Below are 20,359 nucleotides of genomic sequence, written 5' to 3' on the forward strand. Positions count from 1 at the left end.
CTTTTCCTCTGAATGTCGAAGGGTGCTGTTGAAGGGTTTTAAGCAAGTGAGTGACGTGATCTGACTTATGTTTTAATAAGATCACTGGCTGCTGTGTTGATATTAGACTGAAGGAGGGGAAGGTGGATCAGTGAGTCAGGATAGGAGACAGGTACAGCAATCTCTAGGAGAGGTGATGACCAGAGTGGTAGCAGGTGGAAATGGGGAAGAAGTAGTCAGATTCTGGATCTGTTGTGAAGGTACAGGCTAGAATTTGCTGCTGAATCTGGGGAATAATATAAAGAAGGAATGAGACATGACACCAAGGTATTCACTCTGAGCATTGAAGGATGCCTGTAAGATGGTACAGACCATACTGTACCAAGTTCAGGACAGAAGAAAGATCTGGAACTTCAGGTTTGTACATGGAATAACTGAGATGGCTTTAAGACAAGAGTTTTGTGATCAGATGTCCCCAAGGGCCTGCAGCTTCTGCCTGAGCATCTCATGAGGGGTTGGAATCAATACCCCTTTCAGAACAGCAGCCTTCCAGGCTTGCAGGGAAGTGTTAGGTGGAGGTTACTGGTGATTCCTTTATGCAACCCCAGACTCAGAAGGAGCACACATGCCCATTGGGGTTCAGAACCTTTTGAGACTTCAGGCAAGAGAAATGTGGGTATTAAGTTTTATTCACTATTGTCTTTGATAGAGTATGAAGAGCCAGTGGAGTAGTTTGTTTGATTTCAACTTGCTATCTTGCAATTTACTTCTCTTTGGGATCTCCACCAAAGAGTGGGAACAGCCCTAGTTAGACCTATTGCAAAGGAAATACAGAATGAAATATTAAGTACGATACCTTAAGTGATGCTTAGAACCACAGTGATTTAGAGGTTTGGTCGTGTGACCCAGTAAACATGGTTAAGAGTCTGCTGCTTAAAGAAACGTCTGTCCTTTTTGAAAGTTTTTTCCCCTTATTTTTCTGATTTAGGTGTTTTGGGAGGGAGTTGGGGAGAAAATATAATGCTAATAAATGAAAACAACCTCTTTTGCCTAGACACTTGAAAGGTCTAAATTCCCCCTAAAAGTGGTCCCACAGTTGAGTACAAAGGCTGCAAAAAGAATGAAAGCTGATTACAGCACATTTCCTCCTCTTTGTCCAGCGTCTCCTGAAAATGATTATTTTATATTAAGCCTTTGTCTGCATTAGCAGTTTTATCTGCAAGGAAGGGACTTCTAATCTGCTAATTAGAGAGCTTGTTTTTCACAACCAGGATCCTACTGTTTTGGAAATCACTAAACACTGTTTCTGGGATGTAAGCTCCTGAACTGAAAAATTCCTGGTAAGTCCATCAGTATGGTGGCCAGGACTTGACTTGAGCTTGCATCATTAAGGGTTGGAGTTCTAGAATCGAGAAGGAAAAAACTCATGTTCTGTCTCCTGCTTCTGTCTCCTGTCACAAGCTGTGGATCCCAACTTCAGTTTCTTATTAATCCTATTTCTTATGCATCTTGCCAAGTGCAGCTCTTTATTGTATTGTCTGAAAAAATAATTAGTTTCTCCTCCATTTTTTCATTAAGCATTCCATCCATATAGAAGTCCCCAAAGTAACTGTCAAATGGTGCTCTGTCTTCTTAATAATGTAGCTCGAATGTAGTCAGGAATACTTTTTTTTTCTCATGGTATTTTTTTTTTTCTCATGATAGTATTTTTTTTTCTCCTGGTATTTTTTTCTCATGGTATTAGTGTAGTCAGGATTATTTATTTTTTTCTCCTGGTATTAGTGTAGTCAGGAATTTTTTTTTTTTTTCTTTTTTGCGGTACGCGGGCCTCTCACTGTCGTGGCCTCTCCCGTTGTGGAGCAGAGGCTCTGGACGCGCAGGCTCAGCGGCCACGGCTCACGGTCCCAGCTGCTCCGCGGTATGTGGGATCTTCCCGGACCGGGGCACGAACCCGTGTCCCCTGCATCGGCAGGCAGACTCTCAACCACTACGCCACCAGGGAAGCCCAGGAATATTTTTTTTTCTCATGGTATTAGTGGTACTTAGTCGCCTAGTTGAAGAATTATAGGACCAACACTACACAGCCACACCTTAAGCCAAAGTTTTTTCATTTCATGAACATATTTACTGCAGTTACCTGCAGTTATCTGATGCCTTTAAAAGTGTTCTTTAAAGTGAGTTGATAACGTTTTAAAAATCTTTTATTACCTTAAATAGCGTAGACCCTCTTTAGTATACAAAGGTGTGTGATTTTTATTTAGATATTCATGTAATTTTTCCATCAGTTTTTCCTCCATCATAATCACGCAGTGTTCATGGCATTAGTCTTCTCAAGTTTAGTAGGGTAAGTCTGGGACGTTCTGTCTTTCTGTGAATGGCTGTATTTAGACAACAGCAGTTGCTTACTCACTTCATTTTCCTGTCAGCCTGCTTAGCTTTGGGCCCCACCTACAAACACATGGTTTTATTGAAAATGTTAGTACTTTGATAATAACATTCTCTTTCCTGATTATGAAGAGCCAAGGTCAAAGCTACCAGAACGCTCTTCTCCCCAACCTAGGGCCTTGGTTGAGAGACTCCGTCCTTTGTGGAGCAGATTTGTGGAACTAGACACACAATCTAAGCTGAAATTGACCTCCAGATTTGGCTAACATCGGAACTGCCCAGAACTTTCCACCCGTTCAAATATTACTGTAGCAGGTTATTTAAAGAGGGGACTCTGGAGCTGTCTGAGTTTGAATCCTGGCTCCACTACTTCCTTAATGGATGGATCTAAATACCAAATAAATTAACCTTTCTAGGTGTAGTACCTTCATCCATAAAATGGGAATAGTATTGTCAGGAGCAAATAAGATAATCCATGGACGTTGATCCCTTGTCAGTGGTCGGTAAATGTTAATATGTAAAGAATCCATGTGGGGCTTCCCTGGTGGCGCAGTGGTTGGGAGTCCGCCTGCCAATGCAGGGGACGTGGGTTCGTGCCCCGGTCTGGGAGGATCCCACATGCCGCGAAGCGGCTGGGCCCGTGAGCCATGGCCGCTGAGCCTGCGCGTCCGGAGCCTGTGCTCCGCAACGGGAGAGGCCACAGCTGTGAGAGGCCCGTGTACCACAAAAAAAGAAAAAAGAAAAAAAAAAAGAATCCGTGTGAAGTGGAGGTTAAAAGCTGCTTACTAGGGGAGTGGTCTTGAGCAGATTACCCTCTGACCTGCCTCATAATGTATAATGAGGATAATAGGGATAATAGTGAAGTTTATTACTTTGATTTCAGAATTAGGTGAGATGATTCTTGTAAAGCACAATGTCTTTAGCAACAGTATCAGCTCTTAGTACTGTTAGTGGCTGTTTTCATTGTTCTCAAAACAGTTTCCTTGATCCCACTTTTGAAGGTGCTGATATGGGAGCTCAGGAATATGGGTTTTATTTTTAATGAAGTTTTCTAGTCATCAAGTCCAGCACTGGTCTTTGGTCCAGCATTTAAGGAACCGCTGTTTCCATCATTCATGGCCATCAGTGGGCTGCCACATCCTGCCACTTAAATCCTGAAATGAAAGTGTAAATGAAATCCCTGGTATTTTTCATTATGATTTTGTTTTTCACAGTGACCACTTTCTTTGCTGTCAGTATAAATAGATCCCATCTGTAACTCTTATAATTGCATTTGTTTCTTTCCCATCAGTCATCAGTTTAGTCCCTAAAAATATAATAGTGATTCCTAAAGTTTATGAAGATGTCCATCAGAGTCCTTATTTTGATCACAAACCTGGGACAGAATGAAAAACAAGAAGGCTGGCCATTTTTTCATGTTGCTGATTTGCTCCTTTTTATATTCCCCTTGTGTGCCCCATTTATATTATGCAACCCAATGCCTGCTCTTCCCGCTGTGGGTAACAAGGGCGAGGAAATTAGAGTATGTCCTGCCCTGAAAGCACTATGTTCTGATATTCTGCAGGGAAGTTCCTTGTTGGGTCCTTTTTTAAAGCTCTGCAGTGTGTCCAAAACATTGCAGGATTTTCAAGCACAACCAACACAGATATCTGGATTTCAGAGAGAAGCCTTGACAGCCCATCTCTTGATATTCTCAGAATTAAGATGGAGAAGTGAGTATTTGTGGTAGATTGAAAAACTCTTCCCAGGGAATTCTGGATAATGTACCACTGTAATGATGGAGAGTTCTATCTTGGGCCCTGGCCTTTTGAACATTTTTATCATCAACTTGACAAAGGAGATATATTTATTAAAGTTGCGAAATGGCATATTGCCGGGAGGCCTAGGTCTGAAATTAGATGACAAAATCAGGATCTCCCCAGCTCCTGAGAGGCAGGAATGATGGGTGAAAATTAAATAGGATGTAGTAGAGAAGCAACAGGCAGTGCAGCCAAATGGAAAAGTTGTACAGACTTTGCTTCAAATCACAGTGTCAGTGCTTGCATTCCAAGTTAGCGAGTCTCAGTTTTCCCCTTGTAATAATGGGTATATTGGTAGGTTATACGGTTTTCCTATGGGATATGACATAAAATCACAGTGAGGAACATAATGACTTCTCAGTAGTATTGGCTGTTTTTTTTATAGTTGTCTCATTTTTAGGTTAAAATAGAATTTCTGCTTTAATGTGGATCTGACTTAACAGTCACATGAAAAAGATGGGAGGATCTGTTTTGCCTGCAGAATTCCTTAATGCTTTTCTTCTCAACCTTATTTTCTCTTCTCACCGGCTCCCTAAGGAGCCTTTTTAGATATTTTCCCCCGTTTCACCCCCCAGCCCTTGAAATTTTAATATCATAGATAGACTGTCCTGTCTGATTACGTACTCTATGTATGTCTGTGCTTTAAAGATGAAAATAGTAATGTATTTTGCCCCAAAGAACAAACTTTCACCCTGCTGGGGCAGTGACCCCTGTTAGAGTGATACCATAATGTATTAAGAACTCAGGACTTCCAGAGTCCCTCAAGAATGTTCGTAGGTCAAGATCTCAGAGGTATGTGTCCAAAATTTAAAAAAAAAAATTGTTGTTAATTACAGAAGCACTACATGTATTCGCAAAATAGATAGCTTTCTAGATCATATTAGCATCTTTTTTTTAAGATGCTAATATGATCATGTTTAAGTAATTTATTTGATATTTGCTACTTGTGTGTTCATTTCAGCCCTCCACAGGTGTTAACGTACTGGCATCTTTTTACTTCCCACCCCAGAGGTAACCACCATTGACAGTTTAGCAAGCTTCTTCGTAATCTTTGTTTATTTTTTGTCACCGGTTTTAATTTTATTTAATTTTTTCTTTACAAGATATGACGTAATTCCGTAGTATTTGCTCTGCAGCTAGCTTTTTCCCATTGAATGCTATCAGATACTCCTTCCTCCATTTTAAGTTTCTATGGATCTTTTAAATTTAACTTTTAAATAGGTAGTGTATAAATATAGTTCAAAGTTCAAAGGGCATAAGGGAGTAAGTAGTGAAAAATCTCCTGTTCTTATTTCCTTTTCATCTACTAGCATTGTGCTTTCTTAAATACGCTTCCAGAGGTATTTTATGTACATACAGTAAATATATGTATATCATCATGTATTTTCTCATTTTTGTAAACACAAATGGTAGCGTATTATAATGTATGTTAGGTTTTTCACTAAAACATATAACTTGGAAGTTTTACCATTTCAGCTTTAAGAGGTTTCTTTTTCTTTCTTTCTTTTCCCCCAAGTTCCACACTATTCCAATGCATTGATTTGTCGTAGTTTAGCTAACTAGCCCTTTGGTGATGGCTATTTATCTCCTTTCTAATTTTGGTTACAACTGCTGATGCTGCCATGACTAACCTTGACCTTGCATGAATGCAAGTATATCTGTAGAGTTAACACCAGGCTCCAAGGAGTGCACGTTTGCAATTTTAATATTACTACCAAATTTTCTTCCATAGAGACTGTTTCTGTTTCTTAGTGTAAATGAAGGTGCTTATTTGAATACATTTTTGTTAACAGTGTATAATCAAACATCTTGGTGTTGACAAATTTTGTAGGTGAAAGAATGCATCTCTATAATTTTAATTTGTGTTTCTCCATATCAGTGTGGCACAGCAACTTTTCCTGTGTCAAGGGGCCATTTGTGTTTCGTCTTTTTTTTTTGAACTGTTGGTTTATATCCGTTGACCATTTTTATGTAGGGTTTTGGGTTTATCGATTTCTAGAATCTCTTGGTATACTAAAGAACTTTCCTTTCTGTGGTATGAATTCCAAATGTTTTTGCAGATCATTTGTCTTTTGATGTTTCTTATGGTGTGTTCTGCAATCAGAAAATTAAATATTTAATGTATTTGATTTTATCAGTCTTTCTGATGTTGAGGTTTTACATGATATGGAAAAATGCTTTCCCTACTTCAGATTTCCCCACAACGGCTTCTTGCGCTTTACTTATTTATTTTAAATATTTAAATATAGGAACTATTGGGAATTTATCCGAGTGTAGGATTATCTACTTTTGAACCATTAGATGTGGAAGTAGTTAGCACGTCCTTACTGTTGGATATTTACATTATCGCCAGTTCTTTCATACTGTAAACAAAAGGCCAGATGGTAAATATTTTAAGTTTTTTTTTTTTTTGTCTCTTTTACAACTGTTTAACTCTGGAGTTACAGCACAGAAACAATCATAGGTAATGCATACTTGAATACATGTGTCTGTGTTCCAATAAAACTTCATTTACGAACACACATGGTGGGCTGTGGGCGACCCACATGCTATAGTTGGCAAACTCTTGTTTTATAGCATGGGTTAGTCCCGTAGGTCTGGAATTGACTCAGTGGTCTGTCACTTACTATGTGAATGCAAGTTTCCTAGCTTCTGAGCCTCAATTTCTTTATCTGAGAAATGGAGAAACTAGTATATACTTGACACGAGTTGTTGAAAGGATCAAAGAAGATAAAATATAAGAAGCTTTCATCGCAATGCCTGGCACATTGTTGAATATCCTTCAAGTGGATGATGCCTTCCTCATTGATGTCACTTTATGGCTGTATACTATTAAATGTCACTTAGTCGTTTATCGCAGAGCTGGGACTAGGGTGTCAAAAAACTCAGCAATCAAGAGGAATTCTATTTTAGTGCAATATTTGTGATTGCTGGCTTTTCCTTTTGCCTCAGACTCCAGGATGACTTTGCACAGGACTGTTAACTGAATATCGTTAAAGTTTTTATATTTTGCTCATCATAGGTTTTTGTGTTTACGTTAAACCTTAAAATACTTCATTGAGATATTATTTATTTTGATGACTGAGTTTTTGGTGAGTGCCTCACCTTAATCCTAGCCCTTTTGAGCAGATATTTATTTATTGAGTACCGCGTGAACCAAATAGGCAAGTATCTGACGTCATGGAGTTAATTTTCTCATGGACCATATACTAGAAAGAGAAATACACGAGGTCAAGGAAATAGAGCATGGATGAGGGGACTATTTTAAATAGAGAGGTTAGCAGAGACTCCTCTGATCTGATGAAATGAAGGGAGTTAGTGTTCTTTTTATCACTGTCGCTTCTGCTAATTTCTCCCATTTTCTTTATAGATCCCCTTTATTGGAAGTTCTGCACACTGTAAATGTATTGAAATAGAAAAAAGTATCAGTTAAAGCGAACTCTTCACAGTGTGTTGGAAAGACAGAATCCATCATGCTGCTTTGGCTTTACCTCATAACTGTGGCGCTTTATGTCTAGACATTTCCCCAGATAGCATTTAATAGTTAATACATTTGGGGGCGTGCATTCCTCCTTTTATAGTTGTCGCAGGAAGGGTGTTAATCATCCTGTCTGTACCCTCTGAAGTGCTTCCCAGGCCCCTCAGCTGTTGAGTGAGCGCCTCATAAAACGGTTTTAAATTTCTTGTTCTTTTCCTCTCAGCCCTGAGGTCAGGGGGTTGGTCTGTACCCTCGTATTCCTTGCAAACACCAAACTCCTGAATTCTGTCTGGGAATTTTTCCCTTTTTTCTGCTTGCGATTGGGATGTCTCCTGAGCTGACGCAGGTTATATTCCACAGCCCTTTGTGGGGCGTGGTACTGACAATAGCAATGGTGTGAAAAAGGCCTCCTACTCAAAGACAGGAAGTCCCAGCATTGTCTGAACCAGACTGAACTAGGCCCTAACTGTCTGCTTTGTTTCCCTCCTGGAGAAGCAACTCTGACCTTTGGGAATGTTGCATCGTCACTTCGGCAAGTCTTCCGTGTGTAGTAATTTGTGTTTTGGCTTGCTTCTGAGGCAGAAGACTTCAGGGAGAGGCCACTGTCCCCATTAAGACTTTCAGGGGTTCCTGTCCTGTGACCTCTGCGTTACCAAGGGTGTAAATTTACAGCCAGGGATTTCAGGGCCCGTACCCTGCCCTCTTGTCTAAATGAGATCTTTAAACCCTTACCCAAGTCTATCCTCTCCTCTAGGGAAAGAGGAAAGGAAGGAAGGGGAATCAGTAGATGTTATCCTTATATATTCCATCAGTATGCGTTCCTGATTTTTATCTTTGTAATTTGACATTTTCATCTTAGTGATGCATGTAGAAAGCATTGAATGATTTAACGGTTGGTATTTTCAAACTAACATTCTGATGATCACCTATATTTTTTGGGTCACAAATAGCAGAAAGTCTGCTCAAGCTGTTTTGAATACAAAGACACTTAAAATTCAGAAGTCTAGAGATAAAATTTGAATTTCAGCATTTGTTTGGTCACGTCCTACCCCCACCCCCCACCCCTGATCCCCGCACACACCTTTTTCCTTGTCAGCTTTGGTCTCCAGCTGATTCCCTCTTGGTTCCAAGTCAGTCCTTTCCCTGCCTCCTCTTCATTCCCATTCAGGGAAGACGGTAGGTTCTTCCTTCAGCCTCTGAACAAAAGTCTGGAGCCTGCTTTTGAGTAGTATCAACCTAAACCATTCCCATTGGCCAGAGAAATCCCCCGTGCTCATTGGTTTAGTCCTGGCTTAACGCCCCTTCCTGAGTCAATCTCTTGTGAAGGAGGATGGGATTAAACAGCCAGACGACGAATCAGGTGCTATTTCTGGAACCAGGAGCAGGGTCACACCATCCAGAATTTAGGGTTCGGTTGTGGTTCCCAGAAGAAAGTATAGATAATCATGTTTATTCAGCACTGTTAGTATGTGCCGAGTGCTGGCGGATGTGCTCTGTATATAATAATTTCTTTAATCCTCACCGCGTCCTTTTGGTTACTCTCACGAATGTATCTAATGAGGGTGAATGTTAGCTAGAATATCAACAAAATTTAACATGCCTGTTTGATTCTTCCAGGTGTTACAGGAAGACTTCTTGTAGTATTTAGAACTCTTTGGAATTTTAAAATTCATCTGATATAATCTGGTAATTTGTGTGTAAGGAAATTGAATCATTATAAGACTTGACCACTGCCACATTCAGCTCCACTTTTTAGAGCTGAAACTGGAATGAAGAGCAAATTCGTGACATGGCCGTCACCATGGGCCACTCTGGCACTCTTGACAGACATTGGTAATTGGTCTTGTTTTTATTCATAAGTAATCATACAATCATATGGAGCTAATGTGTGAGTTAAAGCTCATTTGCCACCCTTGAACTAGAACTTGAGTGGCTGGTCTCCTTACCGAGTACTTTTTCCACTATGCCATGTGACCTTCTTATCCCTGGATGACTGTTTATATTGTTTTATGGGGACAGTCAGAATTCTGAAAGAAAAGATCTTTGTCATATGATGAGTGTTGATTGCTTGAAGCCGTACTTGACTTGAAGGTTGAAGACTTCAGGTCCAGACCAACTTACCTACAGTTTATAAACACTTGAGATGTTTGGCATTGGACAGTAAAAATTGTGACTTTTTTGTTGATTGCTCAGATGCCTTTTTTAAACAATTTTATGTGGTATTTACAAGAAACAAAAATAAAGTTGGCCCAACTTTAAACAATATTAGTTAGATTTTAAGTGGATAAACCATCCCAGTCAGTAGTAAAAAGCTTGCTTGCATGTTTGGATGTGGGTGGATTGCGCTTGAAAGTTAACAGTTTTTAATCCGAGCTGCGTGCGAACATGCAGAGTTACAGCCGTTTTCTTGGAAAGACCTTTAGAATCTTCTCGTCTGTGAATTACATTTATGCTCGTGGTGCGTGCTTTTCTACTGTCATCTCACACACCCATGCAGACATCACTAGTCAGTCAATCAGTCAGTCGAGTCAGTCAGTCCGTCCTTATGAGCCTCTACTCAGCCTGGGGGCCTGTGGCTTAGAACTCCCCGGTAATCATGATTGGCATTTCCACTCTTTGTAATACCCTCACTTTTTAGAATAGTAAAATAGGCTTCAGAGAGACCTTCAGGATAAGGATTAGAATCTGGGACCTGTAATGTAGAGATTCATGCTGTTCCACACTTTACTTGAAATTAATTTTAAACATCTAGTCCTAAAATAGAGGTTCTGGGAAGTTAAACAAATAACACTTGGTATTAAAAAATGAGTAAAGTAGTGCCCATTTCTGGTGTTACTGTCTGATCTTATTTCTTGTATTGTGGTTAGATATTGATAGTTACCTTAAAACACATCATTGATGTGAAATGGAGGAATGAAGTTTTTATACCTAAAATTTAAAAACAAAAAATTTGCCGAACTATTTGGTTATCTGTAAGGTAAATTTATGTTTTCTTAACTGGCTTAAAAATTTGAAAATTCCTGTTAATAACGCTAAACAAATTCATACTTATACATGAATAAAATGAAAACAGTGGAGATCACCAATATGAATGCTTTTTAAAAAGCACATTTTCCATTTTTCATGTATACAACAATAAACGCACGAAAGGTAATTAGCTACCAGGAGTAGAAAATGCAAAAGAATTGTAAGTTAAGTCCCATAACGCTTTTTAATTAAAAAATGGAATAGTTTAAGATGTGTTTTAGATTTGGGAGAAAGAGCATTAATTATAATGTTAGGTTAAAAAATGAATACACCTATTTTTGGATTGTTGCTGTTGGTTAAAAGTAGACACCAAGATGCAGGGTAATCACGCTGGATCCAGGTAATGTTTTTAATATAAATTCCTTGAGGGAGGCATTAATAAGCATATTTGACTAAAAGCAGCACATAACATGTATATCAGTTTTGTTTTTAATTAGATTTAGACAGAATTCATTATTTTTAATGGCTTTTCATTAGTGAATAGAAATCATTATGTGGATATATTATGGTAAAATAAATTCAAGGTGTATGCTTGTTTTCTCCAAAGAACCTCCTATGTATTTAAAGAAACCATTGTTTGGAATACAAATCATAGACATTTGAAATTCCTTGCTTTTAGACAAAAGTATGATTTATATGCTTTAAAGATAGCATTTTTTTTTTTTTTTTTTGGCTGTGTTGGGTCTTCGTTGCTGTGCACGGGCTTTCTCTAGTTGTGGCAAACGGGGGCTACTCTTCGTTGCAGTGCGCAGGCTTCTCATTGCGGTGGCTTCTCTTGTTGCGGAGCACAGGCTCTTGGCACGTGGGCTTCAGTAGTTGTGGCACGTGGGCTCAGTAGTTGTGGTTTTAGGGCTCTAGAGCACAGACTCAGTAGTTGTGGCGCAGGGGCTTATTTGCTCCGCGGCATGTGGGATCTTCCCGGGCCAGGGCTCAAACCTGTGTCCCCTGCATTGGCAGGCGGATTCTTAACCACTGCGCCACCAGGGAAGCCCCCTAAAGAGAGCACTTTTATCTCTTTTTCTCAGGTCAGGTATTAATAGTGAACTACACTGAAGCGAGATGATTTACTTAAACTATAGAAAAGTCTTGTTGCTAACCAATTATATTTGCTTATCTTAGATTTTCAAGTAATATTGCTGGAGGTGGGGGGCGAGAGATTGAGATGTGTCTCTCAGATTTTTATTTGATTTTCCTTTGAACACAGTAACTTAGTTTTGGTTCAGAATTTATGCATGGCAACCAAGTTCTTTGGGTTAAATTGGCCTTAAACGCTGAACATCAAGCGGGATCTCAGACGTGGGCCCAGATTTACAGTATTTGCCATTATTTTCACGTGGGAAATTGTCTACCTGAAACAGGCCAGTTGGCATTAATCTCCAGTTGTGTGATTTATTCACCCTGCTGTAGAAATATGTCTTCCTGGTGCTAATGTACTGAATTGTAACATCTCAAAATGAGAAAAATACAGTGACTTATTAATGGTACACCAAGGAGGTGGAAGTGGGTTCTTTTAATGCACAAATGAGCCATAATTTAAGCTAATAATGTTGTTCTTTAATGATAATTTTGTAAGGTGAATTTCTCCAATTTTAAAAGGTTGTTATAGAACCTTAAATAATGAAATATCATTCACGAGCTTGCTATGCTTTCTTTAGGCCACCTCTCTTCCTTTGGCATTGCTCTGTACAGATTTCTTTCTTGTAAAGAGGATATGAGAACAACCCCAGCATTATCTGTAAATCAGTGCCCATCTCCTTCGTCTGTTAGGCCATAGACCTACCCTCAAGTGTATAATAGTAAAGCCGTAAAATCCGGATATTAAAATGTAACCCACTTGGGACTTCCCTGTTGGCGCAGTGGTTAAGATTCCGCACTCCCAATGCAGGGGGCCCAGGTTCAATACCTGGTCAGGGAACTAGATCCCACGTGCCGCAACTAAGGAGCCTGCCTGCTGCAACTAAGACCTAGTGCAACCAAATAAATAAATAAATAAATACTTAAAAAATATATAACCCACTTAACAAAACTTAGATTTTATTTGGCATCTGTGAGTTTCATAAATATGTCTTCCTCTTTCTTCCAACCTTTACTCAGAGCTCATGGGTTTTCTCACTAATTTCCATGTTTGGTTCCATCATTCAGTCTCAGATACCACATTGCATTTTCTGTCTCGGCTCCTAAATCTTCAGTCTGAGACAGTTTTTTGTAGTGTTTCCTTGTTTGTCATGATCTCAACGTTTTGGGGGAATATTGGCCAAGTATCTTACAGAATGTTCCTCAGTTTGGGTTTGTCTGATGTTTTCCTGGTGATTGGGATTATGGATTTTTAGAAAGAATCCCACAGTGGTAATGCACCCTTCTTATCACATCCTATCAGGATGTGCATGATAATCCATGATATCGAAGGGGAGGTTGACCTTCATCGCTTGGCTATATACAGGTCAGGCTTCTCCACTGGGAAGTTGCCTTTTTCCTCTTTATTTTTACTTCATTTCTGGGAAGCTAGTCCCTAAATGTGGTGGGTGCTAGGATTAAACTTCACCTCCTAAAGGGCTCACCTGTACTTTTGATTCTTGTCCTCTGCCCACATGGGAAACACTTGGACCTAGTAAATTTCTCTGCACTTCAGGGAATGACTCCCTTCAAGTGTCACCTTCTCTGGAAGGTGTGTCCTCAGGCAGGTGAGGGCCCCTCCTCTCTCTTTTGGTACCGCAGAATGCCTGCTTCCACCTGCCTTAGTCATTGGCTGGACTGCAGGGTTGTTTCCTCCATTATATAGTCAGATTCTGGAGGGGTTGCTGCACATTTTGTAACATAATAACAGTGACACTAATCACAGCGGCCACCGCTTACTGAGTTTCTATTGTTTGATACTGTTCTAGGTACTTTGTGTGGATTATCTCATCTAATCCTCATAACCACCCTTGGACAATGACACCACCGATTTTCCGCATTGTACAGATGAGAAGACAGAGCCATAGGCAGCTTAAGTCGCCCAAGGGAACTGTGGCAGCTCTGCCGCCTGGCCACCATTTCTTAGCACTGAGGCGCTGGTACTGAGCAGGTGTTGAGTCAATATTGAAATGACTGTGGTGGTGAATTTATGCACAAGACTAATTTTCCTTCTTGATTGACCTTCTTTGATTAGAGAGCTCTGTTAAAGCATCGGAAAAATAAGAGAGTCTTAAACATAATCGTGTTTCCCCAAAGGCTTTTGAAAGCAAAGTTCTATCATACTCCTTTCTTTTAAAAACCATAATTGCCTTTGGTGGGCTTGTTGAATTTGCACACAGATTCTGTCATGCGCATGGATCGATCCTATCTTTGCAGTTTATATTACTTTATCACTGTTCAGATTAATGTAACATAATAATGATGAAAGAAAGGAGTATTTACTTCTGAAGTTGACATCCTTAGTCTTGAGACCAGGAAATGAGAAAGACTTTGGAAGAAGTCAGCAGATAGAAGTGTAAAATTAAAACCAAAGTAATGCACAGAAAACATGTTGTAGTGTCATTAGAAGACAGAACTGTGGAAGACTCTTTAATCTCATCTTCCAATTCATGTATTTGTGCCAAAAATATGTATACTAGGAACTCAGTGTCTGTAGGGTTCTGTGCTAGACATTGGAATAAACTTGAACAAGACGGGGAAGGAGCCTGTTCTCATAGAGTAATGAGCTGGTGGGGAAGCCAGACACTAAGGAGTAAACAATAAATTACATTTGTGGTAAAATGTCCATAGGAAAACAAGAACCCATTGCTGGGATAGTATAGAACCCAGTGCATCTCTCACAGAAGCCTCCCTGACAAGGGGATATTTTACACTGAGGTCAAGGAATTCCTTGACCTTGAAATTCCTTCAGCCAGGAATTTCAGATACATTCACTAAATGCATTAAAAAGCAAATATTTTTCATTCTAGATTGAAAGAGAATCAGTGCTAGTTCCCTTGGTACTAATATGTTGGCGGTATGTCTCCATCAAGATCTCATTCCTGGGGATTTCCCTGGTGGTCCAGTGGTTGAGAATCTGCCTTCCAATGCAGGGGATGCGGGTTCGATCCCTGGTCGGGGAACTAAGATCCCACATGCCTCAGGACAACTAAGCCCGTGCGCCACAACTAATGAGCCCGTGTGCCACAACGAAAGATCCTGCATGCCTCAATGAAGATCCCACGTGCAACAGCTAAGACCCGATGCAGCCAAAAATAAAGAAAATAAATAAATAAATAATAAAATAAATCTTAAAAAAAAAAAAATCTCATTCCTTCCGGACTGTCAACAGGTGAACGGGAAGTTACTCTTGGCAGACAAACTGCCCTGTGGTTTCTACCCCTGAGCCCCATGCCTCCCTTTTTGAGAAGGTAGCCTTGCGTAGTAGGTTGCCATGTCAGAGTTGCTGAGTAGGTCAAAATGGGTCCAGATGCCAAAATGCAAGTATTCTAAGAAAGAGTTGCTAAGAGGGCACTAAAATGCACATGACTTTCTCTTCTTAGTTTAGATGGATAATGTCAGACCTGAGAGAGGAAGGCTTCTTGCTGATTGTTTTCCCTCCTTCAAAACTAGGTTTCAGTTAACCACAGTGTTTTTTTAGTGTCATGTTTTTAACTTAAAGGCATTTATTCAAAGTTCTGAAAAACAAAGCTTCAATGCTATGAGACTTGTGCAACTGAAAATGATTAATGGTATAATTCTCAGTCCTTTATAAAGTGTCTTAACCCTGAAGAGATTTATACAGTGTGGAATGGCAGTGGTGCTTCAGTGTGAGAATAGGTAATCAATACCTGCAAGCTTAGAAAAAGTGTTCTGTTTCCACCACTAATGACACAGAGGTTTTTGCAAGGCAAGGGTGTCTGGAGCATGAAGCACTCCAGAGAAGAATTAATTTAAAATCTGAAGTGGAAGATCAGTTTCAATTAAAATTGCACTTGAACGTATATTGGGTAGAGGTGTGAAAGCAAGCATGGAGTCGGCTTAAATCTTCAGATTGTTACCAGTGAATAAATGAATCTCACTGGTATGAACCCTGATTATATATTTATAGAGGGCTAAATTATATTTCACCCATGTCTGGTAGGTTATGAGAAATAATATGAATGGCAAGTACTTATCAGAGCTTAAAGAGTATTTTTTTTAATCAGTAGGATAACTACCAGGTGTCTGTGTGTTTTTACAAATGATGGCTTGCATTCTTATTTCTTTGGAGTCATATGTGTTTGGACTGATTTTCACCATGCATTGTTTTCCATTGAGTGCAATTTTGTTGTAGTACTGAGTTTCTGAAAGGCGTTACACACACACACACACACACACACACACACACACACACACCCCATTAAAACGTTAGTTTCCATAATTCAAGCATACAGGCCCAATTGCAGCTAGCCAGAATTTACATTATGGTCAACTATCAAATATGTCAACAAGCACTTTATTCCATTTTTCAATGGATCCTTTTGGCATCTGTAAGAAAATTTAGAGCAGACAGGATAATTGGAGCCTTCTGTCCCCTTTCCCCTCCTTTTTTTCTTCAAATATATTGATGCAAGATGAAAATTAAGTTTGGCTCCAACCTATGCAAATGCACACTCTGTTCCTTTATGACTCATCTCATGCAGTCTTAGGGAATTTGACCAAGAGGTGAAATGACATGAGGGAAAAGCCCTTGACAATTCCTAATTTAGTTGGAGTCCTACAGTAAAGCAAATGGCGATGTTAACTTTTTCTAGAAAGTGTTATGGTGCTTATAAGTGATTTTGATAAGTGCCCAGAGGTTTTGCTAGATCTTTGCCAATCAGCGAACATGTTCTTTCTGATAGTCTCTTTTATCTTACTGCAGGAGATAAGGATTAGGGAAAATGACACAGGCATAGAGTGAGGCTGAGCTGTTTGCCAGATAGCAAGCATATGAATCATTTTTAGGGGAGCTTCATCAGTTGCCCTTGCAGCCGTGAAGTTTCCATTACTGTGACTGAAAAGATTTTCTGTTGTTGCTGCTTTTTTCATGGTACCACTGTTTATATCAGCTGTGAGCTGTGTCAGGCTTAGGGACATGGGGAAATCCGTGGCCAGGGAGTGTGTGTGGTGGAGGATTGGGCACAGGTGTGGACTTAGTAGGAGGGAGACCTATGTTAAGGTGTCCTTGTGTCTTCCATCATACAGGGCTAGGTGTAGAGTGAGGCAGAAAAATATGGGTTCATGGATGGGTTGTTCTCCTAAAGTCACTTTGGCCATTCATCCTCCTTTATTTGATATGTGAAGGAATTTAAAGCTAAAAAAACCTAGGAATACAAGTATATGTATATGTTTGTTTATACATACACTAAACTTTATTGTTTGGGAAGCCTAAATTTTATCTTCTAAAAATTATACAGTTTACACACACTACTGTATATAAAGTAGATAATCAACAAAGACCTACTGTATAGCACAGGGAACTCTCCTCAATATTCTATAATAACCCATATGGGAAAACAGCCTGAAAAAGATAGTTATATGTATGTGTATAACTGAATCACCTTGCTGTACACCTGAAACTAACGCAACATGGTAAATCAACTATACTCCAATATAAAATTTAAAAAAATTTTAATTATACCGTTTAGACTTATTCTATATCTGACTCTCAAAAAGAGATTTATCTTAATCTTTCTAGCAAAAGATGTTTTTTCCAGCTGAATACTTCCACTTTGTCATGTCAAGAAGGTTAAAGGTAGGGCGCAGACAAATTTCAGAGCTTGTTATCAACTTAGTAGACATCATCCCCAGATATATAATTTCTGAATAGGGCAGAGATGCAGTTGTTGCAGTGTGTTTTCTCTATCTATGCCTGATTGGTGTCCATTAGGGTTATGTGTTACAGCTACATTCTCTTCCTCTTTTCCTGTAGCATATGTTCCCCCAAAAGTCTTTATTTATATGAATGCTGATTCTAGTCTGAAGGTAACTTTATACCCCCATTTCCTGTGAGAGTGAGGGGTTGAGAAAGAGAAGTGAGTGCCTTAATATACATGTGTTCAAACTGGCTAAATTGAAAAATCTCACAATTAGCCATAGGAAAACCCTGCCTCATTGCCCACATTATTTGTAATGACTCTCATTCCAGTGTTGTGTTACTTTTAATTTTTAATTCTTTTCCTTTTCCAGTTCAAAAATTCCTAGGAACCTAGAAGAAACTTGTGTTTAGTGTACTGTTCACAATAGCAGAACATAGTAAATTGATTAAGGTGTTTTCTTGTGAATCAATGCTCTGTTTATTTCAGGAAAATTATTTTAAAATTTTTAAAAAATGTGAACAACTCTGACGGCCCTTCTGCTCAACTCCCTTAATCTGATTACGGATAAAGTTAGCAAATGTTTGATTACAAATCAAGAAGCAAAACTATCTTAAGTAACTTTTTTCTCAAATTTTCTTGCCCTATCAAGCAAATGGCTTGGATTGATAGTCTTCCAATGCACTGACATCTTTAGGGTGGGGACATGTAGAAAATGTTAACCTTGGGAGATGCAGTGCTTGACTTTCGTGCATCATACTCATTTTATCCCTGACCCTTGAACCATAAGGATTGAAGTCTTGTTTTCTTTTAACAGGTGCCTACGGTCCTGAGCACTGGGTCACGTCTAGCGTCAGCTGTGGGGGCCATCACCAGTCACCTATAGACATTTCAGACCAGCATGCACGTGTCGGTGAAGAGTACCAGGACCTGCAACTTGATGGCTTTGACAATGAGTCTTCCAACAAAACCTGGATGAAAAACACAGGGAAAACAGGTAGACTGTGTCTTCTTTACTTGTCTGTGGAACAATATGAAATGTTTCTGGGTCTCTGGTCTTTACCTTAACCACGAGTTGCTCCTTTAGTAGTGTATGTTGCTACAGAGAACGTATAGCTGAGTGAGAGCTTTGGAATTGGCCCTTGGTTTGAGAACTGACCACTTGCTTTACTAGCTGTGTGATTTGGGACAAACTACCTAATCACTTTGTGCTTTAAGATTTTTTTTTAATATGCTAGGATAAAAATTAAATATATATATATAGATAACAAAATTGTATCAGTCTCATAGGGTTATAAGGATTAAATGGGTCAGTCCATGTGAAGGATGCAGCATGAACTTTTAGAAATCTGTTTTACTATAGTGGCCACTAGCCACATGTGGCTATATTCAAATTTAAATTTTAATTGATTAAAAGTAAGTAAGATTAAAATTCGCTCCCTCAGTTTTACTAGCCACATATCGTTTTCTTTTCCGCTTTCTTAGGTTGCGTGTTTGCAGGGTTTGAAGCAGAGGAGACCCACATTGAGATCTCTGGATTTTTCTGGGGTGTGGGTGAGGGTCACCTCTATTTATTTTTCCAGGTTTATTAAGATATAATTGATGTATAACATTTTGCCATTTCATTTTATTGGTTGTTTCTTTTGCGGTGCCCAGCTTTTGAGTTTGGTGAGTCTCATCTGTTTTTACTTTTGTTGCGTGTGCTTTTGGTGTCATATCCAAATTATCATTGCCATGGCCAATGCCAAGGAGCTTTTCCCCTATGTTTTCTTCTAGGAGTTTAATAGTTTCAGGTCTTAGATTTTAAGTCTTTAATCCATTTCAAATTAATTTTTCTGAGGGATGTAAGGTAGTGGTCCAACTTCATTCTTTGAACGTGGATGTTGCATTTTTCCAGCACCATTTATCGACGAGACTATCTTTTTCCCATTGAGTATTCTTGCCTCCTTTGTCAAATATTAGTTGACCGAATATGCATGGGTTTGTTTCTGGGCTCTAGATTCTATTCCACTGGTTGATGTGTTTATTTTTGTGCCAGTTCCATACTGTCTTGATTACTATAGCTTTGTAGTATAATTTGAAATCAGGAAGTGTAACACTTCCAGCTCTGTTCTCCTTTCAAAGGGTGGCTTTGGTTTCTCAGGGTCTTTTGTGGTTCCATAGGAATTCTAGTATTGTTTTGACTATTTCTGTGAAAAATACCATTGGAATTTTCATAAGGATGTCATTGAATCTATAGATCACTTTCAGTAGTATTGGTACTAGCCACATTTCAAGTGTTCAGTAATATATGGCTAGTGGCTATCATATCAGGCAGCAAAGATAGAGAACATTCTATCATTATAGAAAGTTCTATTGGACAGCACTGTGCCAAATGCATAAATGAAAATAAAATCCTTATCTTCCTTGAGAATTTGCTTTGTTAATATTAGTTATTATATTAGAATATAGATGAACACCATCTTATCCCTTTGTGCATCAGACCAGCAGTTTGATCCTCCTGCTTCCCTTTACCTACCTCACCTGTCACTTGGGGTCCACAAATATGAAATACCACATTTTCAACATTGCTGGTGCAAAAGCTCCTTCCCTCTTAATCACTATTATGCAAATAGCAGTTATAGATCATTGATGGAAGTAGCAGGAATGCCTTGCTATGCCCCACTGTTTGATCTGAAAATAAATCCCTAGGTGTTATATTACATTTGTGCCTAGTGCTACCTGGGATTCCGTTGGTGCTAAAGATATTTTTCTTATCTTATTTTTCAATTCTTATAACCCAACCCATTAAAACTAACTCTCCCTCTCTCTCTCTCTCTCTCTTTGAAATGATCCCTTTGTAGCCAAGGATGGCACTACAAACCACTGTTAGTAATCCCTTCAGGAGCCTTGGCTGCCTGAAGCCCTCATGCTGAGCT

General features: G+C 39.2%; 1 protein-coding gene across 19 annotated transcripts in view; it reads left to right on the forward strand.

Annotated features, from left to right (window-relative positions):
• The window catches only part of PTPRG (protein tyrosine phosphatase receptor type G), a 907,646-nt gene that overhangs the window by 577,089 nt on the left and 310,198 nt on the right, over positions 1–20,359 (forward strand). For all 19 annotated transcript variants that reach the window (XM_079935460.1, XM_079935459.1, XM_079935474.1 and 16 more), the window contains one exon: positions 18,259–18,438. In XM_079935460.1, the coding sequence (XP_079791586.1) occupies positions 18,259–18,438 (180 nt within the window). The remainder of the gene's footprint in view (positions 1–18,258; positions 18,439–20,359) is intronic.

The sequence above is a fragment of the Stenella coeruleoalba genome, assembly GCF_951394435.1.
Source record: "Stenella coeruleoalba genome assembly, chromosome: 10".
In the NCBI taxonomy this organism is placed as follows: Eukaryota; Metazoa; Chordata; class Mammalia; order Artiodactyla; family Delphinidae; genus Stenella; species Stenella coeruleoalba.